Here is a 25,631-nt window from a genome sequence, read left to right as displayed (position 1 = left end):
CTCCTGGTTTAATTTAAAACTCGGCCTAAACAGGTTCTTTGAAGTTAAAGCTGCCTCTTATTTATCTTTGTGTGCAATGCTATATGTGAACTCCAGGAGGTTCTTAATTAATTTTTTGAAATTAATGGCTTACTAAAACTGTAACTCTCTTCTCAAACAGAGGAAGATTAGATTACAACTCTACACAGATGTTGCAGAGACCAAATTCTAAGCGACCAAACTAAGATTCACTCCCTATCCAAACATCTACATGAGACGAGAATAAATCAGTTTCACATATATATATATATATATATATACACATATATATATATGTACCTATTCATCTGCTTCCTTTCTCTGCTCACCATGATGGACATGCTAATGAATGCAAAAGTGAGTGTAAAGGGATTTGCCTTCCTTTCATTTACTTTTGCAGGAAAGGCCCTATTTTTTTAATGTTTCTGAAGTCGTATTTTCAATTTATGGTGCAAAACCCATGAGGTTAAAAGGTGTTTACTGGATTATGTATTTGTGCTTTTAATTTTTCTTGCAGTATGTCCCACACATTTGTATTAATACTTGAATATTTCAGGTTGACAACAGATTGTCCCTAATTGTAGGGACAGATATTCTCACCTTTATCTGCTTCAGCAAGACACCCTTTCTTTAAGGCCGACTGTGCAACCACTACACACATTTCCACATGCTCCTTGTGTTTCAGCACCGAAACGCTGCCTTTAGGGGATGGGAGGCGTGTGTGTATGAGGGGCTGGGAGACTCCACAAAACCGGTCATCTGGAAGCTATAAAGTTTTGGAGTGTGGCAGCTGCACTCTGAGTAGAGCAATGGTGGGGAAACTGATGATGTCAATAGAACTAGAGTCCTTCAGCTTAAATTTTTATATGATTTTTAAGGTTTTTAATAAGTGTAACCCCTCAGAGGTTAATAAAACCTAGTCAGGCAAACTCTGAAGTCTGAGTTTATAAATATTTAGGTGGAAGCAAAAGACTTTTTGATACTTAAAAGACTTAGGCTGCTGAACTTACTTTCTGAAAAGACCAGTTTTTTAATGTCTGTTTTAAAAAATTCTAGAAGGATCCATCTTCAACATGGAATAATTTTTGACCCATGTTAGTTCATTTTACTATGCAAATGTGCTTCTTAATGATGGATACTCCTTATTGGAAATGTCAGTATAAATATTCAATCTCCTGTCTGTACTAATGGACATGGACAGAAGGTTAGGACTGACATGAGTTAAGTGCACAAAGAATCTTCCCAGGGTGGAGGAAATGAACTAGAATAAGAGTTGGGACAGAAAACCTGTTCCCGTACCAGGCTTCCCTCCATTATACAGGAAGAGAAGTAGCAAACACAGGCAACCAAGACATAAGTAAAAATATTAGAGGAATTGCAAAGCCACAACCATTGTGATGTCAGAAGCAGAAAGAATGCTCGAGAGCAGGCACCAGGCAGTGCAAATCACCTTTGATGGTTTCAGTTTTCCTTCTAGTTGCCAGGACCCATGTGCTTATGGAAGCACCACAAGTTGAACATGCTATGCTTGAGTCATGCGTCTTATTTCCAACTTTATTTCATTGCTTTGACCTCTGGATGTTAATTAGGCTTGAAGTGAACTGAATTAAAATGTATGTATTCTTATATCACATTGAGATAAGCATATTTGCAATGGCAAAATAAAGACCACGCTATTCTCATTTTCAATGTGCAACATTTCCCCCAAATGATTAGTTTGGGTTGTATAATAAATTCGTCTGCAACTGGTAACAGCATGAAGCAGACATTATGCCTGAGGAAATAAAAAACAAACAGGAACATACTGGTAGAAGCATTTCCAACATGAGACAGTCGCCAGGGACTCACTGGGATCTATGAGGTTTACCTTCGCACACGGGGCAGCACTCCCCAGGCACTTTCACGGGGTGCATGCAGCTCTGTCCACAGGCTGTTGCCACGCAATGGGGTTCTCCGTTGATGCACTGGCAGAACGTACAGTCATCTTCCCGCCACCGGTCTCCATGGGCGCGAATCTGGCCATTGGCATAGCAGCCCGCGGGGTTATTAAAAGGATACACTGGATCTAAATTAAAACATGAGTTCACAGTAAGACTGAGCATATTCTGAATCTTATCTCTGCCTGGACCTAGAGACATTTTTCCCCCCAGGTTTTAGTCATCAGCAGTTCTGTTCCAACTGTGATCAAGAGCAGCTCAGGGTTGCATGAGGTGTCTCTGGGGGTACGAGCAAAAGCAGCTGTCATACCAAATGTGCATCTACTCATCCTGACACAGCAGTCAGGGAAGAGGATCTGTGGCCTCAAAACCAATGGGCAGGTGTTATCACTCCATAAAGTTGGAAAGCTTTATGGATAGAGCTGTGGGTTGGTAATTAGAAAACAGATTCATTTTAGGCTCTGACAATGTCTTAGAGTTGTTGACTTAAACGTTTATCACACCTCGATTTCACTGCCTGTGAAGTAGAAGGAATATCGCCCCATCTAGCTTAGAATGATACTGCTACTCCCAGGACTAATTGAACCATATTTCACAGAGCCCGCAAGTCCATGTGGACGACAGTGAGGAGCAGAGCAGGCCCTTGCTGTGGCCTTGTTCATGACAAGGCTGGTTTAGACACACCATGGGCCACCGTGCCTTAGAGAAAGGCTGTGAACTTAGGCCAGTTTTCTTCTCGTAGCTGGGCAGCTAAGCAGCAGCCAAGGTTGGGAGACAAATGTCACCAAGACTACTATGAAAAAAAAAATGCTTACTGAATTTACTGACAAGGATACAAAATACTGTGTTCAGAGTACCTGAGTACCCCTATATTGAGAGCAACTAAATAAATTACTCAATTTTCTTTCTCAGAAGCGCATAAAAACTGGTCTCGACAAAACAGGTACTGCCGTGTTGGGAGAAGAGTCTAGACAATTTCGAGTTTGGTCATCTTTATTCTAAGGAGGTAATCGGGCATTATAAGAAAGTTAGAAAGTCAAAATTTAAAATAGTGCAGTCACAGCTTTAGAAAGGCAGTCTGCCAGAGACGGAAGTGGCCAATAGACCTGCACTAGATAAGACTTTCTAAATTCCTTTATAAAAAATATTATACTAAAGACTTCATTTCTACTTTGAGGCTAGATCTGAATTCCAGGAAGTGAGACATAACCGGATGTGTGCCTAGACAACTCATTATGATTATTACACAGAGGTTCATATCTATGTTTTCACACCACCAACCGCTATGTAGTTTGGGACACTATTATAGGCTTAAAAGTTTGATGGATTTTTTTTTTAATCTTCGACGACAACTGAAAGGTAAACTACCTTTCTCCTGTGTTGGGTAAAATAATTTCTAATAAGGAAAAGGTCCCATTGTTATGAACAACTAATCAATGTTAGGAATGTCAACATATCAGATTTTCGATATTATGTGGCAAATATAGCTCAACCATTTAAAGAACAAAGTATGGACCCTCCCACTTTGTGTGCAGAGTTCAAGTACAAGACCAACATGTATGACTTCAGACTGAAGATGTGTGGTCCAGTCAGGACAAAAAGGCTCACATGACCCTCCTCTCTGGGGAAAACTGTCGTGTGGTCAGGAGGATATCATGGACACAGCCAGGCATGGAAGTATTGTTCCTAGCCTCACTGTAAACTCACGCAAGTGACTTTACTTTTCTGAACTTCAATGCCCTAATCCTTAAAATTTGTGGGTTGTACTGAATAAGAGAGGCACTATTCTGAGATATTTATTATTTATGAATATCAGAGATGGGAAGATACAGCCTGTTGGAGGAACATGGAAATGTTACTTCTTGGAGAGAAGAGGGGAATGCAGAGAAAGCAGGTCCCTAAAAGTTACACCTGACACCTGGCTGGGTCTCGAGCTGGTGTCGCTGCCATACCACACTACAACCATCCTCTCACCACCACATATTTTCAAAGGAGGAGCGGCAGGGTCCTAATCCCACTTGGAGGGGCAGGGATACTGGTAAGGACACAGGGTGGGTGGCTCTCTGGGCTGACTGGCTGAGACTGATTGTTGGTGACAAAGCCCATCCTATCCCAGTGGAGCAATGTGCAGAGAAGAGGTGGTGAATTCCAAAGTCAGGGTGAAGACAAAGCTTTGCCCCAGGACTTGCTAACCAACTGCGAGAACTGCAGGGGAGGAACAGAAAGCAACTCTGGGAAATCTCATGTTGACCTGTGGAAACAGGGGACCCATCATCTATACCCAGGGCATGGCTTCCCCCAGGGAAGTGTTTCCTTATACTCTACCTGCACTATCAACATTCTAAAATATAGACCACAATGTCATAGAAAAAGAACTTCAATATTCTTCTACTTTTGGACAGGACTGAATTAGGTCAATTTTCATATTAAAACTCTGTACCATGTACACTCGTATTAATCTTTAATTAGCACCTTTTCTCACCTTCACACACTGGGCAGCACTCCCCTTCGGGCACATAGTACCTCTCGCAGTTCAGCTCACCGCACTGGGCAGTGAAGCAGATGGAAACGCCCCCTTGGCATCGACAGAAGCGACAGTTGTCCATTCGAAACATGTCTCCGTCGTAATATTCCACGTTGTTGAAGACACAGGCTGGCTTTGTTTCTGAAAGGAGTTAAAACAAACAAGGCATATTCTAAGTCATTTTTGAGTGGTGTCCTTTGATGTTTTTCAGAAAGCCTCTAGAAAATCCTAATGGTAGGGGGTTACAACTTGATGGAAATATACTAAACTCAATACAACTTTATGTAACGGAAGCAATAAAGCCAAGCAAAGTAAAATAAACAAAACACACTGTTATCCTGTTTACAACAAGGAATCGAAATTCCCCTTAGCAAAATCTACACTGACTTCCTCCCATCCCAAATAAACCTAAACTTTATGACCATGAAACTCACATATCTGGTATGTGCTTTAAACAGATTATATTTATTTTGTTAAATCATTCTCTACCTCAAATAAATGATCCTGTCTTCACATTAGGTTTTGTTCTGCCTCAAAAAATTTATTTAGGCCTTTTTGGAGGTGGTAATGTTCTGTGCCTTCAGTGTTCTTAAATTCTTTTTTCTGTTTAAAATTCTATAATTTTAATAGTGCTTGGTCTATAACAAAACACTTTCTACATGCATTAATTCACTTAATCTCAATAAGAAAGGTCTGCTGTAGATATTCTTATGCCGAGTTTAGAAGTGAAGAAATCCTGGGTAATTTACTCAAAGTCATAATTTAGCAAATGACAGAAGCAAAAACAGTGGCTCTTCAACTAAAACCCTGTGCTTGCCATTGTGTTTCAAGGTTATGTTCTGCTAAGGACTCATAATTGCATATTTAGAACTCTCATCATGACACCAGTGTTTTGTTTCATTTCTGAGACAGGGTCTTGTTCTGTTGTCTGGACTAGAGTGGAGTGGCATCATCATAGCTCACAGTAGCCTCAAAAATCCTGGCCTCAAGTGATCCTCCCATCTCTGCCTCCCAAAGTGCTAGGATTACAAGTGTGAACTACTGCACCCAGCCATACCAATGATTTTTAAATTTGTCTCTGCCCTGAAAGACTCTCCCTAAGTTTATTCTTTATCTTTAAATTTGTTTGATTTAAAATAACTCCCAACAGACAAAGATATCACAACTACAGATCAGTGTCTCTTATGAATATAGACATAAAAATCCTCAAAAAAAAATTATTACCTGACTACATCCAGCAACATATAAACAGGATTATATACCATGACCAAGTGGGAATTATTCCCAGAATGCAAGGTTGGTTTAACACTCCCCCAAAATCAATAATGTAAGATGACATGTCAATAGGATAAAGAACAAAAACCATATGATCATCTCAATAGATATAGCTTTCAGCATTTGACAGAATTTAATATTGTTTCATGATAAAAATGTTCAACAAACTAGGAACAGAAGAGAACTTCCTCAACTTGGTAAATAGCATCTACAAAAAAACCCACAGCTAACATTGTATTTAATGGTGAAAGACTAAATGCTTTCTGCCTAAGATCAGGAACAAGACAATGATGTCCACTCTCACCACTTCGATTCAACATTGTAATGAAAATTCTAGCCAGAGAAATTAAGGAAGAAAAATAAATAAAAGGCATCTAGATTGGAAAGGATGAAACAAAACTCTAATAGCAGATAACATAATATTATATATAAAACATTCTGAAAAATCCACTAAAAAACTATCAGAACTTATAAACAAGTTCAACAAGGTTGCAGAGTACAACTGCAACCCCCAAATTGTGTTTCTATACACTAGCACGAACAATTAGAAAAATCAAGTCAAGAAAACAATCCCATTCTCCATAGTATGAAAAAGAATAAAATACTTAGAAATAAACTGAATAAAATGAATGCAAAACTTGTACTCTGAAAACAACAAAACATTGCTGAAAGAAATTTATAAAGCCTAACTAAATAGGAATTCACCCCACGTTCATGGATTAGAAGACAACATTGCTAAAATGGAAACAGTCCCCAAACTGATCTACATATTCAATGCAATCCCTCCCTATCAAAATCCTAGCTGGCTCTTTTATAGAAATTGACAAGCAGATCCTAAAATTCATATGGAAATGCAAGGGACCCAGAATTGCCAAAACAATCTTAAAAAGGAGGATAAAGTTAGAGGACTCACACTTCCTGATTTTGAAACATAATATAATGCTACAGTAATCAAGATAGTGTGGTTCTGGCATAAGGATAGATATATAGTTCAATGGAATTAAGAGTGTAGAAATAAACTACAACAGTAATTGATTTTTGGTGAGGGAGTCAAGACAATTCAATTTGGGAAAGAACAGTCTTTTCAACGAATGGTGCTGGGCAACTGGATATTTATATGCAAAAGAATGAAGGTGGACTCCCTACATCGCATACCATATATAAAAATTAACTCAAAATGAATCATAGAGCTATGATTTAGGTGTAACAGCTACAACTGTAGAGATCTTAGGATAAAACAAAGGAGTGAATCTTTGTGACCTTGGATTAGACCATGGTTTCTTAGGTATGACACTAAAGGCATAAGCAACAAAAGAAGAACACATAAACTGAACTTCATCTACTTTTGTGCTTCAAAAGAAACCATCAAGAAAGTAAAACGACAACTCAAAGATTGGGAGAAAGTATTTGCAATCATATATCTAATTTAAAAAAAAAAGCAAACCCGTACCCAGAACTCTTATAATTCAACAATAAAAAATAACTCAGTTGAAAATTGGGCAAACATTTGAACAGACATTTCTCCAAAAAAGATACAGAAATGGCCAAAAATGACACAAAACGATGTTCAACACTGTAAGTCATTAGGGGAATGCAAATCAAAGCCACAGTGAGATACTATTTCACATCCACTAGGATACCTATAATCAAAAAGATAGTTAAAGTGTTGATGAGACGTGGAGAAACTGGAATTCCCATATATTGCTAGTGAGGATGTGAAAGCGCAGCTGCTTTGGAAAACTGGCGTTTCCTCAAAATATCAAACACAGAATTACCGTATGATTAAGCAATTCCACTCCCAGGTATATACTCAAGAGAAATAAAAACATATACCCACATAAAAACTTGTACACAAATGTTCATAGTAGCACAACAGCCAAAACATGTCCCTTAACTGATGTATGGATAAACAAAAACTGGTATGTCCAATGAAATAATATTTGGCTGTAAAACAGAACCAAGTTCTGATATATGCCAAAACATGAATGAACCCTGAAACATGCTAAGTGAAAGAAGCCAGTCACAAAGAACCATGTACTGTATGATTCCTTATATGAAATACCCATAACAGTCGTATCTATTGAGATAGAAAGTAGCTTAGTGCCTGCCTAGGGCTGGGGGCTTTGGTGGGAAATGGGGTTATGCCTGTTAATGGGTTCAGGAGTTTTTCGCGGGGGTGGGGGAGGTTGATGAAAATGTCCTAACGATAGTGGTGATGACTGCACGACTCTGTGAATACACTAAAAACAACGGGATTATACAGCTTAAACTGGTGAACTGCCTGCTATGTTTTTCATAAACTATTTAAAAGAAGTACTCCTAAACTAACGAACATTTTCCTGAGCTGATGAGGCCTGTTCAATCAGGTAGAGAAAGCTGGATGATATAATCACATCTTTCATGGGCTCCCTTGTCCCCAGATAATTTCTCAGTATATCACCTTACATGTCTGAAACACTTTCAGAAACTTTCATTGCATTTTGAGTATATTTGTATTTTTATTGTATTTAAGGATAATTTCTTTCTCATTTGATTTCATAGCAACCCCACTGAGAAGACAGAACAAGTATTAATATTCATTTTTTCAATGAGAAAAATGAAATTTAAAGAGATGAGCACCTGCCTAAAGTCACCAGTTGTGTGAGACAAGTGGTGACTGTATGTGCACGTGTGCAGTAAATGTATGTTTGAAGCTCTTTCCTTGGTGCTGCATGATTGCAATATTTTTTTCAGAAAATTAATGTTACAAAGAATCATCTTATAGCCCAGAATTCTTCTACATACTTTTGACTAAAAAGTCAACATACTAATCTTAGTTGGGATTGGAAAGAACTGGTGGGGCGTGCAGAGCTTCAGGGCAGGGGATGGGGATGACAGAGGACTGGGGCAGTGAGGTTCCAGTAGCCACAGCACAGGGAGCAAAGTGGGGGGGGCAATTTAGCAAGACAGAGTCCTAAAAAACGCAGCTCAGAAAACACGATCAATCCTTTAGGTTTTAAAAAAAAATTACATAATACAATGAAATCTCTGTTTGACACTGAGAACAATTTATAAAGGCTCTTCAAAAAAGTGCATGATAAAAAGGCTACCTGTGGTCTTTGAGGACCAATGACTGCTTTACCTGTTGGGAACAGACGTAAGTCTCACAACAGTGCAGAGATTGCCACAACCTCTACAAGAGGATGATTTAAGTGGATACGGAAAAGAAAAATATTATGAAGAAATAATTTACTATGTAAGTTGTACTTCTCAATGCAGTGATGCATAAAAGTGTCTGTTTAGTGATTTTTATACATGTTTTGTTGTCTGCAAAATTAAATTTTATGTTTCTAAGTTCTGGAATCTTCCTTTCCCTCTTTAATATATTTCAGAGCTCCTGAAAAAGAGCCTTATATTAATAATACAGACTACTACTAAACGCTACTGCCTATCGAATTACACTGATTGGCAGGTGGTGACAGGCACAGGCACACCTTGGAGACAGCAAGGATTTGGACCCAGACCTCCACAATAAAGCGAGCATCGCAATAAAGCAAGTCACACAAAGTTTTTGGTTTCGCAATGCACATAAAAGTTACATTTACACTATACTGTAGTCTATTAAGTGTGCAATAGCATTATGTCTAAAAAATCATGTGCATATCTTGATTTAAAAATACTTTATTGCTAAAAAATGCTAACGATCATCTGAGCCTTCAATGAGTCACAACCTTTTTGCCGGTGGAAGGTCTTGCCTCGATGTTGATGGCTGCTGACTGATCAGGGTGGTGGCTGCTGAAGGCTGGGGTGAATGTGGCAATTTCTTAAAAGAAGACAACAATGAAGTCTGCCACACTGATTGACTCTTCCTTTCATGAAAGATTTCTCCGCAGCATGCAATGCTGTTTGATAGCATTTTCCCCGCAGTAGAACTTCTTTCAAAACAGGAGTCAGTCCTTCAAACCCTGCTGCTTTATGAATTAAATTTAAGTAATATTCTAAATCCTTTGTTGTCATTTATTAATAATGTTCACAGTCTTCACCAGGAGTAGATTCCATCTCAGAAATCAGTGTCTTTGCTCATCCATAAGAAGCAACTCCTCAACCATTAAAGTTTTATCATGAGATTGCAACAATTCAGTCATATCGTCAGGCTCCACTTCTGTATTGTATTTTATAAATCAATCAATCAATCAATCAATCGGGTCTTGCTCTGTCACCAAGACTGGAGTGCAGTGGTGAGATCCTAGCTCACTGTAACCTTGAATTCCTGGGCTCAAGGCATCCTGCTGCCTCAGCCTCCTGAGTAGGTAGGATGACAGGCATGTGCCATCATGCCTGGTTCGTTTCTTTCTTTCTTTTTTTTTTTGTAGAGTCAAGGTCTCCCTATGTTGTCCAGGCTGGTCTCGAGCTCCTGGCCTCAGGTGATCCTCCTGCATCAGTCACAAGCATGAGCCACTATGCCCAGTTAGGCTCCACTTCTAATTCTAGTTCTCTTGCTATTTCTACCACATCTGCAGTGACTTCCTCCACTGAAGTCTTGAACCCCTCCAAGTCACCCATGAGGGTTAGAATCAACTTCATCCAAAATCCCATTAATTTTGATATTTTGACTGCCTCCCATGAGTCACAGGTGTTCTTAATGGCAACTAGAATGATGAATGCTTTCCAGAAGGTTTTCAATCTGTTTTGCCCAAATACATAAGAGGAATCACTACCTATGGCAGCTATAGCCTTATGAAATGTATTGCTGAAATAATATGACTTGAAAGTCAAAATGACTCCTTGATCCACAGGTTGCAGAATGGATGCTGTGTTAGCAGGTATAAGAACAACATTAATCTCCTTGTACATCTCCATCAGAGCTCTTGGGTGACCAGGTACATTGTCAATGAGCATAATATTTTGAAAGGAATCTTTTTTTCTGAGCTGTAGTTCTCAACAGTGGGCTAAAAATATTCAGTGAACCATGCTGTAAACAGATGTCCTGCCATCCAGGCTTTGTTGTTCCATTTACATTATTAAAAATAGACCACAGACATAAAAGATTTCCCATAATTTTTAAGGGCCTTTGGATTTTTGGAATTTAGGTAAATGAGCACTGGCTTCAACTTAAAGTCACCAGCTGCATTAGCCCTTGGGAAGAGAGCCAGGCTGTCCTTTGGAGCTTTGAAGCCAGGCATTGACTTCTCTTCTCTAGTTATGAAAGTCCTAGGTGGCATCTTCATCTACACTGAAAATCTGTTGTTCAATGAAGCCATCTTCATCAATGATCTTTGCTAAATCCTCTGGATAACTTGCTGCAGCTTTTACATCAGCTTCTCACATCCCTCCACCAAAAAAACAAAATAAAACCAAACTTCAAAGAGAAGTAGTATTGATCAAGGAGGTTTGTCCATCTATTTATCCAGTCTAGTGTTTTCAAAACTCAGGGGTTTTTGAGTTCTGTGTGAATATTTTTAAATCTTATGTTTTCACTTTAATGTATTAATTATCCTGATGACATGTTCTTATCGGTGAATGTGGACTAGCCTCAATACATACCCGGTCCAGCTGGCTATATTGTTACATTAATGGCTCAGTATTAAATATTATAAGACTGAAAATATTTTTGGTTGTTTCAATTGGCTTATTCTATGGGAGTGAGGGGAAGTGTGTGCGTGTGCTGGGGGACATCGAGCAGGCCCTATTTTAGGATGAGGGAAAGGGAACAATCCTTATAAAGGATTACAAAAGACTGCATCACTCTTAAACAAAATTAGTTTAATAAGGCCCCAGGAACGTGAGCGGTGCTCAATAAATACATACTGAATGGAGAACTGCTTTCAAAGTGCCAGATTCTCTCCATTACTGTATCATTAGAAGACGTTACGTCCCTAGAAATATCACTGAGCGTAACTGCTATATGGACATGGTTCTTTTTTTTTTTTTTTTTTGAGACAGAGTCTCACTCTGTTGCCCGGGGTACAGTGAGTGCCGTGGCGTCAGCCTCGCTCACAGCAACCTCAAACTCCTGGGCTTAAGCGATCCTCCTGCCTCAGCCTCCCGAGTAGCTGGGACTACAGGCATGCGCTACCATGCCCGGCTAATTTTGTATATATATATATGTTTTTAGCTGTCCGTATAATTTCTTTTCTATTTTTAGTAGAGACGGGGTCTCGATCTTGCTCAGGCTGGTCTCGAACTCCTGAGCTCAAACAATCCGCCCGCCTCGGCCTCCCAGAGGGCTAGGATTACAGGCGTGAGCCACCGCGCCCGGCCTGGACATGGTTCTTAATAGATGTTTTTTGTATTAGTTTTCTTATTAGCAGGCTGCAGGTCTGAATTTTCTAGGCCAAAATTTTACATTAGGAGCAAACTGACTCTGGGCATGGCTCCCCTTTAAACGGTGAACATGTTAATGTCTGAGAAAATTCTGTCAGGGCCAACACAGGATCATTTCCAATTTTTGTTAACCTTCATATATCCTTGAATAAAATAGGAACTAATTACTGGTTGGGCAGCATGACCATAATAAAGACTCTTAGCTGTTAGTGCTCACTTATAATCTGCTTTTTGTTTTGTTTTGTTTCTAGAGGCAGGGTCTTGCTCTGTTGCCTAGGCCAGAGTGCAATGGTACAATCATAGCTCACTGTAACCTCAAACTCCTGGGATCCTCCTGCCTCAGCCTCCCCAGTCGCTGGGACTATAGGTGCGCACCACCGTGCCCAAATAATCTTTTTAGTTTTTGTAGAAGGGTCTCACTATGTTGCTCAGGCTGGTTAAAATCTGCATTTTATACTGCTGTGAGAATCAGAGTGCCGCAGGGACAGTGCTCTAACAGTTAAAGGTTTCAAACGGCACACAAACAGGCTACAAACAGAAGCTAAGCTGTATTCTGTTCCCTTCTGTCTGAACCTATTTCATTACCACCTGAAATTGCCTTTGGCTAATCCTGGTGTAGACAAGTGACGGTCCTGCCCTGCCCCATCTACCTACCACTCTCGGCACCATGGCAAGAGGAAGATGCTTCTCTTTTATCCTGATGACATGTTCTTAGAGCTGTGAATGTGGACTAGCCTCAATATATACCTGGTCCTGCTAACTATTAATATGTCGTCACAATGAACAGCTCAGTGTTAAATATTATAAAGCTAAAAATACTTTTGGTAGTTTCAACTGGCTTATATCCAATAATGAAATACTGCAGACTAATTCATTTACTTAGGCAACAGCTTATAACTAAGTCATGCTGGAAGAGTCAGTTATTGCCTATAACACTTTAACCAAGATATTCTGTTTTATCTAGATGTCTGTGCACATACACTGGAGAACCGATCATATCTAAGGAACCAGATGATCACTTCCACATTCTTTGACTAGGATTTCAAACCAAATGCCTTCTGAAACAAGAGGTGGGCCACGTGTCAGACGATAGGTGGTACTGTGACAAAATGGAGAACACACGCCCATCTAAAAGTAGAGGCCATCACCCAGCTCTAGCTGATCACTAACAGAACATTTGTTTATGGGCCAGAGCAGACGTAGAACTATTTCTTAAAAGAGATACACGATTTTTCAAACACTGCTTTGGAGGTCATACTTGCAGGAGGTGATGATTTTGACAACTTCTAAGTTTACATAAAAGGAACTCAATCATACCACCTGTTCCTTTGGTCTCTAAACAACAGGGTTCTCACTCAGCCAACACTTCACAAATCCTACTTTTGGCTCTTGCCAGAGAATGCAGTCACAAAACTGTCGTAATCTGATTTGCAACTCTCCCATCCCTCCACCAAAACAAAATCAAACCAAACCGCAAAGAGAAATAATATGTATGGAGCCAGGTGTTCTATTTATTCATCCAGGCTAGCGTTTTCAAAACTCAGGAGTACTCAAGTTCTGGGTGAATATTTTTAAATCTTATATTTCCACTTTAATGCTTATCTTAAAAAAAAAATAACGTGACCATCTGGATCCTATGAATGGCAGCATAAGAGCTGTGTGCTGCCATGCACTCTCCACTCTGCCCGTGGGGTTGGTTATGTTAACATCCCATGAACTGGGGTCGGGTCTCTGGATCTACTCTACCATATCGAGAGTTCTCAAACTGAGACAACGCTGTAGGCGCCTACGGTCTGGCTGTGTCAATCTGATCTGTTGGAACTGCTTCCATTGAGTTGCATTTTAATATTTGCTTTTGCGTTTAATTGAGAAGAACCACCACAGGAAACCTGTTTCTGCATTTGCAGTGTGAAAGCAATTGAGCACAGGACCAACTTCAGCATCTAGGGCTTCTTTTTCATTTCCCATGTGAGAAAGCTCCATTAGAGAGAGAGTTGCTCTGTCCAGCAAGCTTGTTTTCTCTGAAAATAAGAATTCTGTATCTGACCCTATCTCTTTTTTCACTTTGATGGCCAAGAAGCTGGGGGTCTAATCTGATGTTTAACTCTGGAAACTACATAGACACGTATGGCCTGCATACCTGTGGGTGCTTTCTGTTTGATTTTCACTTTCAATTTTCTCTTACAACTCTGTGGTTATGATTCTCTTTTCTCATTAATATTTTACCACCATGTTATTGAATCTATTCTCACTGTAAAGTTGCCTCAAATCCTCTGTGGATAACTTCATATATGTATACATACATAAAAATAGACCTCTGCTTTTCTAAGTGATGATAATGAATATTTGATATGTAATATTTTCTAATGGTGACCTTATGACAACAGCAAGATTCTTCCGGGACACTGGGTGGTAAATATATTTCTTATATATATACATACACACTCATATATATTATACATACACACTCATATATATGAATATATGAATATTCATATATATGAGTGTGTATGTATGCATATGTTAAAAGTAAAATATAGGCTTTGAGACAGATTGCCCTTAAAAATATTGTGTAGGCTTACGGATCTTCATAGTATTAGTTCCTAGGCTCTTCTACAGCTGAATGACTAACACAACAACAGAGACACTACAGCAAGATGAGAAATAAAGCAAAGATCATCCAACAAGTTTATGGTGGCAAGAAAGAAGCAACCACCAGAAACACAGTAAACTGCGTTCTGTTGACTCAACATTTTCTCTTGGCAGATGGCAAATCCTTTTCCTGAAGTCATGGCTCTACAAAAAGTGGCTATAAACAGGGACAGGCTCTGAAGATTGATCCCAAGGCCACTCAGTGGTGGGGGTGCAGCTATTAACAGCCTGAGACACATCAGATTGGAGCGAAATGTAAAGTCAATGTTCTGATAAGAAAAGCATGACACTCGAGTTTCTAGAACCAAGAAGCAAGGAGAGAAGAAAGCCACTCTTATTCCTTACCCTGAGGAAACAACAGCAAATCTTACTACTAGAAGTGATATTTCCAGGGGACAAATGAGTTAAGATTAAAGTGTAGGGCAGTAAAAGATGGAGGATTCTTAGAAAGTAACCCTTCTATGCGCTGGTATTTAATAGACACCTCTGGAGCAAACTAAGGTGATATGAATCAGATCACTCCCTAACTCGTTCACTCAACAATATGTGCCCTGTGAGGCAGACATAGGGTACTATCCACAGATACAAAGATGAACGTGATGGACAGCTTGCATTCTAGAGCGAGAGTCAGGCACGAGAGGAAGTATTTTCAGAGCAATGAGCACTGGAAGGAAGCACATCCGAGGCTCTGGGAACCTAAGCAGCGACTATTTCTGTCTCAAATGGTCCAAGTTAAGTATTCACAGAATATCATCTACAATAAACTAAACTGCAGTGGTGCCAGAGAAAGGTCTGCTTGGTCATTTGCTGGTGTTTAAAGGGCATTACTACTGGCTAAGCGATAAGAGAGGTGGGAGAAGCATTGAGAGGAGAATTAAGCATGCAGAACTTTTTCTGCACCCTTTCCTACATGCTTGCATTTGTGAGGTCAGTAAGCCAGGAAGTTCAGCCTCATCATCTGCCTCCTCCACCCCCAAGGCCCAGAACTGTGGCTCTGAATGTGAACAGAGGGTGGGCACACAGGATACTAGGGACTACCTGCACTTGAAGCATAATTCCAAGAGCTTGACATATAATACCTCATTTAATCCACTGTTATTCACTCAATTTTACAGATGTAGAAACTAAGTAAGGCCCAGGGAGACCAAGAAACTTCCTCAAAGTTACATAGCTAGTAAGTAAGTGGAGGGACCAGTTTTCAAACTGAGGTCAGCTGGTTCTGTCTGTGTTCTCTCTTAACCACAAAGCCATACTGCCAGTGTTTCCTCCAAAGGCAAACAAAACACAACAGCATGTGGCCACTGGACTAAAAATCAGAGGACATAATCAAGGAAGACTCAACTTGAACATAACCTTCCCTTGTGGGGCAGGGAGGGGCTTTAGCGAGAGGGCAGGAAGCCTTCTGAAGTCTGAATTCTCATAAGGCAGTAGTTGATATGGATAATTCTGTATGTATAATTTTGCTGTATTTGTCCAAATTCATTTCCATTTTCTTGTGTTAAGTCTTGACTAAATAATGCTCTGTACAATTGCTGGACAGAGCATCAGACATATAACTTGTTTGAGTGTTATTCTTTGCTTTTTATTTTTTTAGGAAAATTCTGGTGGAGAAGCCTTTCCACCGCTAGAAGGGAGTAGGTTCCCCTCCCTTCTAGTATCTAAATTCAATAAACACCAAGTCACCAACCACCAAACTTTCCCATGAAAGGTGAAAGGGAGAGGCAGATTCCATCTGAAGGAATCTTGTAACCAGAGAATCCTTTTTCTGGGCCACCAGGGTCAAGCCTAAAGCAGGCCAACACCAATGACCAACCATTGGTCAAAGGTGTTCTCCCTAAGTAGGAAAATACTAAACTAGATGAGCAAGGTTGTTTCTGTTCCAAAGTGTGGCAGGTCCAATGTGGTTTTAGCTAGATCACCTCCTGGCAGCCATAGGATGAGTTACTGAGAGACAGCAGGAGGAATATGATTAACAGGCTCCAGGATCCTTTTCCTAAAATCCCAAGATTTCTGAAATTCGGAAACACAGCAGAGTCAGAGCTACGTGTGATCTGCTATTACATTTCCAATCTTCTCTTTCTGATGGGTGGACCGACAGTTCCCATCCTAACTTTCTTTACTGCACCGTGGGATCGTAAGCAAACCTCTCTGAGTGCCCTCCAGCAAGTCCCTGAGTGTACTCCCGGCTTTGTAAAAGGCAGAAGCAGCTCAGTTGAACCCTCCCTCCTCCTCCTGCACAAATGTACACTGTCTGAGAACAAGAGAAACCCCACGTACCATTAACACATTCAAAGACATCACAGCACTTTCCGGGTGTCCCATCTCCACGAGAGACTATGCGGGGAGTGGATCCCACCTCACACACGGGGAAACCACATAAGCCAGAGAGACACTCGCATCTGAAACCAAAGAAAAGGGAAGGAAAACCCCATGAATAAACAACAACACAGAAGTTGGGAGACCACAAACAAAGTGGCAGTGGCTGTGGCAGAATACCTGGTCTGTCGGACCCTGGCTTGTTTATCTGGTGTTACCGGGAAACAGGGAAGTGGGAGGGGTTCAGGCTCACCTACTTCATATACACCCCAATTTGTAACTTTAATTGCTTTTGATAGAAATATTTCTAAAACTCATCACTTCATTTACTACTTAACCAGACCGGTACTGAGCATGACACACATTTCTGGCTGACTTGGGTGCATATGTTCAGTTATTCTGCAAATTGATGCTGCTCCCACGGGCTAACACAGGCTAATGCAGAACGAGGACCCCTGCGCTGAGCGGCTCCCCGGTGCTGCTTTGTTGCTATCGATGTTTAGGTGTTTCTCAGACATTTTCTGACTCTTGTTTCAACGATTAAGTTATTAGATTTTCAGCCTTTTCTTGTCAGTGTGATTGTCTCTCGTAGCACCCTCGCCTTGAGCAACATTTAATTTATACTTGTGTACAATGGAAGAAACTGACTGAAGATTGAGGAAAAAGAGCGGGTACCAGCTTTAGGAGATGGACTGTATGACAGCTACTGTGGAAGCTGAAAGTCTTCAATTTTGGGGTCTTCTAAGCTACCGTAAGAGCATTTATCTCCACGTGCACGAATGAGGTGTTCAGTGAACTGCACACGCTGGCTGTGCTGGCTCTCACCCTTCCCTTCCACTCTGCTACGAAACCTGCCTACACACAGAAACCTGGCGAATATGGGCAGGTAAAATAAGAGGAGACAAAATGTTGTATCTGCTACAACGAAGGCTGGAAATGAGAAATTCAGGGCAGCTGTGGGTCAGCACGAACACCTAAGATGACGTGAAAGGAGCAGCCAGGCTTGTGCCCTGGGACTCCCCTGGGGAGAGAAGTATGGGTCAGGGGGTGGGGAGGATGACAGGGAGTTCCCAGGTTGACAGGACTAAAATGAAGGCATCCTAAAAAAAGACATCCTGGAAGGAAGTGTGTGGGTATTTGTGTACAGTAGGGGCCAAGAAGAGGGGAGATGACATTCCCAGCAGGGGAGGACTATTAACATATTCATTCTGTTTTTTCCCCCTTCTTCCTTAAATAATTAGTTTGCTCACCTATTGTTCTTTGGATCTTTAATAAATTAAAATATGCCTATAGTCCACAAGTACCTCACTAATCAGGCCCAGAGATTTAATTACATTTATAATTAACTGTGGAACTAGAAAGGAAATGAATTTAAGTTAAAATTTGCACCAAAGACTATTAAAGCCACTGAAAAGATGTGAATGATCCCCCACCTCTACCCCAAGGCAGGCCCCTTCAGGGTTCTTCCATGTGGGGTGATAATTATATTGGATTACTGGGAGAAGAGAGTGTTAGACAATTAAGGTTTTGCTGCAGTGGTATTTCTGCCTACGGTGTAAAATAATAGTTTGCTTGTTTTGTGTGAGCAGAGCTGGGCGCTCTCAATTCATAGTAAATAGTCCTGTAGGGCAGTCACTTTCTAGGGCTGGGTACATGTGAGCTGGGCTTTTAGTGCCGGGTAAGGTCACCCCATCCTCTTTTGTGCTTATGTGCCTAGCCACTGCAGTTGTGAGCACAATTATACTGCTGTATGGCTATATTGTTCCATGCCTAGCCACTGCAGTTGTGAGCACATAATCATATTGCTGTATGACTATATTGTTGCATGCCTAGCCACTGCAGTTCTGAGCACATAATCATTTTGCTGTATGACTACATTGTTACATTTATGGCACATGGCACTGTGTACAACTTATAGACTCTTTAGAGTTTACAGATGAATGGGGCTGGAGTAATGAGAGGCCATACTCTGATCACAATGTTCAGATGTAGTTCCAGGGCAAGCATCCTAAAAGAACAGATCAACCCTTTCTTACACATCTTCTACAATTCACATTATTGCTTACTGGTATATTCCAGGGAATCATTCTAATTTCAACACCAAAGAGTATACAATCAACCAAAAAATACCTTTTCAGATGTTAACCTTTACTGAAGATATATGTGCGCTTATGTGCCAGGTTCTCAGTGTTAGATTCACACTCAGTCAACACCAGGACTAAGTCTGCCCTAAGTCTGTTTTTCCTTTTATTTCCCACATCTTTCCCAACATTTAAATATCTCTATTATTTTCCCAGAGACGCTTACAGGCTGTCTCCAGCATGTTGCAGAAGATAGGAAATTGCACACAACTGCCTACTAATCCACTCAGGAAAGGAAAATGCTTTATGCAGAATTTTTACTTCTAAACTTAGAATGACTGCATAATAAAGACTCGAGGATTTGGATTCCCTGATTTTGCAAGCTGGCGCGCTCCCGGCCTGGCCCCTTGGCTGCTTCTCCCTTGGGAGCCCTTCGAATCAGCTGCCTTCTTTTGACTTCTCCCCTGAACTGAAATTAATGCCTTAATGAAGGAGCAACTTATGAAAGAACCACACTATGTGTAAACCTAGGCTCAGGTCAGATATCTATCTGGCAGCTATGTATTAGTTTGAAAACTTTGGGAGCTGCCATTTTTGCAAGTCAGAAATGGTCAAACAGCAATTCTGTATATTAAAATAGTTCAATATAACACAATTCACATGAGTTATCTCTCCACAGATAGATCTAGAGTCACTCTGTCAGGTAACAGATCCATATTTGCCCAGTAAACATGTTACACCTACAGACTATGTGAGTCCCACGTAGTTTTAGACGAGTAAGGTTATTCTAGACTCTCTGGTTTCTGCACAGTGGAGGTAGGTATCCTTTCCTTTTATAGATGGGAACAGGGAAGGCATACAGCTTAATCAACTGACCCGAAATTAAATAGAGTTTCCTGTTCTCTGTGTTTTCCACTAGAAAAGACTAGATTCTCTTCCACTGAGTCATGAAGAGGAAGTGCTCAACTACAGAACAACCGAAGCACGCAAACAGCAGGCACCCTGCCCTCGCCACCTTCTTTCTCTCCATTTTTATTCTTCCCCCCTCCGTCTCCCCCGTGCCCTTTACCCCAATTCCTGGAAAAGAAGCAAGCACAGGAAAGGCGATCACAGATGGAGTAGGGACAGAAGAAATAATCTAACATGAGAAATGCCACCACCTACCCCTCACCTCTGCAGCCCCCTTCCCACTTTCCAGCTCTAGTCTGGTCTCACCCAAGTCTCTCCCCCTCTCCCAGCCCACACCACGTCCATCCTAAGGTTCAGTTCCTGAACTTCCATAGTCAAAAATCTTCAGTTACTCCTCATTTCATGTGCCACTTTATCAGCCTAGCATTCAGCACTCTGAAGTTCACACACCCTGTTCCCAATTCTGTCTCCTGATATTCCCCTTCATTTTCCTACACTACAGTCACACTCTTTTCTCCAAACAGGCCCTCCCTCTGCCATCTCTGCACTGCCTGCCCTACTGGCTCCTGCACGGTCCCAGTCCAGGCCTCATGCCCAGCTGTCTCTCGAGGCCAACCTCAGATGACGGCTCCTTCTCTGAACCCCCAAACATCACCCTTTCCTTACAGCCCTCCTCTCACTCCGCTTTGTGGTGACCTGAGTACTCTTCTTCCCATAAGCTTTCTTTGTACCTCTCGTGTATAGTCATCATGTAAATATTTCTTAAATGGAACAGAACTAGAGATGAAGAAGAGAGGCATGACATTAAAGAAACAAAACAAAAATACCGAAGAAAATGAGAAGCAGAGCACAGAGATGTCTACGCTGTGAACTTGAAAAGTCCAACCCAGGCAGAGCAATTTGCACAACACCTTGAGCAGAAGTGTTAAGGGCTTTAAAAAAACAGAACAGCTTTACTGAGATATAATTCACATACCATAACATTCACCCTTTTAAAGTACAGTATATAATTCAGTGGTTTTACAGTCACAGGGTTGTACAACCATCACGGGTACCTAATTTCAGAACATTTTCATCACCTTAAAAAGAAGCCCTGCGCCAATTCAGTCACTCCCCACCTTCCCCTCTCTCAGCCCACGGCAACCACTAATTTATGTTCTGTCTCCATGGACGTGCCTATTCTGGACAGTTCATATAAATGGCATGATACAATATGTGGGCTAAGGGCTTTTTAACTTCAAACAAGAAGCAACCTGTATTTGCAAGTTACCAGAAAAAAAAAAATCAAGCCTCTAGTGTTATCCTCAGTATTAAGATAATGATCAATCAAGGCACCACATTAATAAACTTTTGCATAATGTAATCACAGCTGCAGCCAGGTGGGACTTGGTTAAGCTGTCTTCTTTTCCTCAAGTAGGTAATGGATGCAGCTGGGGCACCTGAGCGGCTGAGCACGATGAACAGCACTCAGACATCATCTAAACCCCTAGAGGGCACTCACCTCCTTAGAAGGCCCAGGCTGGCTGGCTCTGCTGGCTGATCGGCAGGGAGTGCACACTTATTCTTTCCCTTCATGTCCTTTGTTCCTTGGGCTACACAGACAACCCCAGGCAGGCCCAGAGGGTCAGAGTCCGAGCTCCTGGCCAAAGCTTCCAGGGTGCTCCCAAGTCTGGTCTCTGCCTTTTAGCTCCCATGTTCTACTGGTTCCTCCACACAACTCACAGTCCAGCAACAAGGAAGGTCTGGTCTGCCGTGCACTGGACTCCCCCCATCCCCGCCCCTCACCACTGCCCCACACAGCCCATGCTCAGGCGTCCACCCAGCCTCAATGTCCCGCCTCTCCTTTGCCCCTGGCGAACTCCCCACACCCCTGAAGAACACCCAGTTCTACAAGGCCTTTTCTGGTCAAAAAACAACCAGGATTAACTTTCCCTCCTCTGATGGTTTCTAACTCTTGGAGTATATCTGCTCATTATACTAAATAAAAATCATACTGTTTCTCCTGTGGATTCATCTAATGCAGGGGGCATGTCTTACTTGTCTTAATAATAATAACAGCAACAATAATAAAAAGATAAAGGAATCCAAACAATAATCAGGAATAAACATTTTTGTCATAGCTAATAGTCTGGGGTTACAGCATACATTGTTTTTATGTTATTTTTATAAATTTTAGACTGAGAGCTTATAAATGCAATGCTTTTCAAAATTAGCATGTGACAAGAAAGACTATATTCCGGGGTACCACACTCAAGCATTATTTTTCTGCAAGTTTGGGGAGGGGCTCCGGAATCTGCCCATACCATAAACTCTCTAGGAGATTGCACTGAAGGGAATCTGGAATCCACTTTCCGAGGACATCATGCCCAGATGTGCAGGGTCTGGGTGGCCATAGCTTAATTGCACTTTCCACTGGGAAAAAACAAGTACAACTAGTTTTAACATTTTAATGAGGATGATGATTGTTAGTACTCGCTCTCCATCATTTACGAAGACTCCTTCCTGCCTGAATAGCACTGCTTAGGAGTGAAAGACACCATGGGGGAAGAAGAGAACAACTTTATTATTTCTTTATCCAATACTGTCATCTGCCAGAAAAATGTGTGACCACAGGCAAGCCACTTAAATTACTGGAGGCTGGGTTTTCTCGTCCATAAAAGTGAGATGGCTGGATCATAATAAACTTCTAACTGTAAAATCTCGTGTTTCTATTGTTGCCACTCCTGCCCCCATCAACCTCTTCTGCTGCTTCTCACTTGCTGTGCCCTGTCCGAGTGGCACAGCACCCATCTCACGCCCCAGACCCACCCCCCTCCTCCTCTCCTTTTCCTACTAAAGAAGACTAAGCAATGCAAGAGAAGAACGTGCTGGATGCTGATGTCTCCTTATCACTAAGCATGTCTTAGACCCTTCATAACTAAGCTGAAGAATTAATAGCTTGTTTTTCCAGAATAACCACAGAAATTTTAAAGGATGGTAAACCACAGGGGGCTGATAGAGGAGGCCGAGAGAGGAGTCCTCTTTGCCACGCCCACAGCCTTTTTGGCAAGAACAGGAATGCCCCAGAATCGTGCCCCTGGGGTGCGTGCCACAGAGAGCAGCACTGATGTTTTCCTAACATTCCCCCACAGTAAGCGGCTTCTGCGAAGGAGGAAATACAGAAGCAGCAAGTCATCAGACTCCTCGTCTTCCCAAGCAGATCCTTATCTTTGCCTGTATCCTGGGACAGCAAGTCAGTGAGGCCCTCTGGAAAATATTTCTTCCCATACTGGATTGATTCACGTCGGAACCGAGGGCTTGGCGCCCTTCAAAAAGGGAGACATCACCATCTATAAATCAAAAACTACTATTTACAAGAGGGAGGGAGGTCTCCTTTTAGTCAGGAAACAAGGATAAATGAGGAATTAAAAGGGCAAAGCTCTTGTATGACTAAGATTCCACATGGTGTATTAATGAAATAGCTTGTCGGGAATGGAAATTATAATGACACATAAAACACAGTTCTATTCCATAAAAAGTAGCTTCAACTTTAATTAAATTTGATGCAGTATCTTTCTACTGATTAAATTTCTTACTTCCTTCCAGGAATGTGTAAGTTAAAAAAAAAAAAAAAGGCTGCAAATAAAGTCTCCAAATAGATTTCCCACCTGAGGTTCCACCTCTCCTATGGAAAACAGCAAATCCTCCTTATGGAAGGTTCCTCAGCCTCACAGCTTTCCTCAAGTCTCGGCATCAGAGATTTACCATTCTCTATATCACTAACTGTTCTTCACCCTTCCTTCCCTTTCTCGAGCTTATTCCTGCACGATCCCCTGGCATTTCCACGCCTCAAGCACTGAAACATGTGCTTTATAGCCACAGCAAGCGTGGCCCAGCTCTGAGGATCACACTCTTCCTCCTGGCAGCCGTCCCTCCCCTGTCTACAGCAAGCTGCTACCTGTCAAGCAGAAACCGCACGTTCTTCACCACTTTCCCCTCAGAGATTAGTAAAATCACTCTGCTTTTGTTGTTGTTATTGTCATGCTTTGTTTTCTTCTGGGGGGAGGAATCAAAGGATATGCTCCCATGGAGGGAACGTATAAATGGAGGCCAATTAGGTAAAATACTCCTTTGCATGTCCTAATACGAGTAACAATAATAGTCATTATAGCTCTTCTCTTCCTAGCTTTCTCGAGGGATGGATGTGTACAGCTCCCTCCACAAGGCTAGCATGTGACCCAGGAAACTTATCTGCAAGGTGCTAAGCTGAAAGAGAAGTGGTATAAATTGTGGGAGAACAGAAGGTGTAAGTGCACGTGGTTCCTGTGACGATTATAAAATTATCTTCTGCAACGATGCCCCACAGTAAGTAGGTGTGGGGAAGAGAAAGCAATGGCACTTTCCACCAACTACCACCTTGATGTGACTGGCTGAAAAAGAGAGTTGGGGCAGTTCTGAAGAGACTCGATCCTGGCAGCAGGAGAACCAGAGGCACAGAAACCCAGCGGAAAATAGTCCCGGGGCCCGTGCCGCTGCTGGAAATGTTGGAGCTGGGGCCTGGCAGGCAGCCGGGACCACTCGGTCCAGCTCAACAATTCAGTGTCGAGTATCGAGAGCTGACCAAGTCCCAGGCATGGAAGGCTCCCGCCTTCACTTCCGTAGGTCTGGGGGAAGACAGAGGCATCTGCTTTCATGGCTGGAAGGGTGACCTTAGAGAGTGAGATGGGATGGCAGCGAGAGACGCACAGAGGGCCAGTTAGGAAAATTGAGAAAGAAGGGAAGTTGGCACATCACTCTCTGGAAAGGAGGAGGGCTGGGCTTGGATGTGGAGAGTAAATTTTACTGTTGCAACATAAGGTATTCCCATTTCAGGGCCTGGGATCGCCAACTGCATTAGAAATAGATGCCTTGGAACTTGGAATCCGTTTGTTTATGAACATGTAATTATTTCTTAACTATTTACTTGTACATGAAGCAGGCCTTATGCTGGGTGGGGGCTGTGGATACATAGGGTCCTGGCCCTCGGTTTAGGGAATTTATTTTAGGGAGATGTCCAATAAATAATTACAAATTAGAACATAACAGGATGTAGACTACTCAATCCCCTCCTTGGAGCATATGAAGAACAAAGATCGATGATGTCTGGACTAACCGTCTACTTGAAAACCTGAGCAACATCTCCACTGCCTGGTTGCTAACACTCCTTCAGGCCTCCAGAGCCAGTAAGGGCCTGAGCTGGCGCTGAAAGAGATGACTGTAAGCGTGAGCCCACTTGGATCCCTATGGGCAGTTAACTCCCAGTCTCTCATCCTTGTCATCAGTGCAAAGTGCGAGATCATATTGTCTCTTGTCCTCCAGAGAATGCACATCCCCACAGAGCACTGCTCTGACTCAAACTTGTTTCTAACACTTACCTGGCTTTCCCTTAAAGACACTATTTCCTTGTAGCTATCTCCAGTGAGACCACAAATTCCCCCCCAACTCACTGATTCAGCTGGGACAGAAGGGAGGTCAACATTCTCCACCTTTGCCACTGGCTACTCCCATGTTGTTAATTTCCTCTCCTCTCTCACGCAAGCCCTCTGTTTATGTGGCTTCATCTTCTACCCAACTCCTCAGGGGGTAGAGGTCTGGAGT

The 25,631-nt window shown here is 41.7% G+C and overlaps 1 protein-coding gene across 4 annotated transcripts in view; it reads right to left on the bottom strand.

Annotated features, from left to right (window-relative positions):
• The window catches only part of CRIM1 (cysteine rich transmembrane BMP regulator 1), a 188,463-nt gene that overhangs the window by 64,812 nt on the left and 98,020 nt on the right, over nucleotides 1–25,631 (bottom strand). For all 4 annotated transcript variants that reach the window (XM_045549370.1, XM_045549372.1, XM_045549373.1 and 1 more), the window contains 3 exons: nucleotides 16,987–17,108; nucleotides 4,438–4,620; nucleotides 1,886–2,083 (listed from right to left, as the gene is read on the bottom strand). In XM_045549370.1, coding sequence (XP_045405326.1) covers nucleotides 1,886–2,083; nucleotides 4,438–4,620; nucleotides 16,987–17,108 — 503 coding nt within the window. The remainder of the gene's footprint in view (nucleotides 1–1,885; nucleotides 2,084–4,437; nucleotides 4,621–16,986; nucleotides 17,109–25,631) is intronic.

Source organism: Lemur catta, chromosome 4 (genome assembly GCF_020740605.2).
Source record: "Lemur catta isolate mLemCat1 chromosome 4, mLemCat1.pri, whole genome shotgun sequence".
NCBI lineage: Eukaryota > Metazoa > Chordata > Mammalia > Primates > Lemuridae > Lemur > Lemur catta.
The sequence above is the reverse complement of the archived record's forward strand: the minus strand, read 5'-3'. Positions and strand labels throughout refer to the sequence as shown.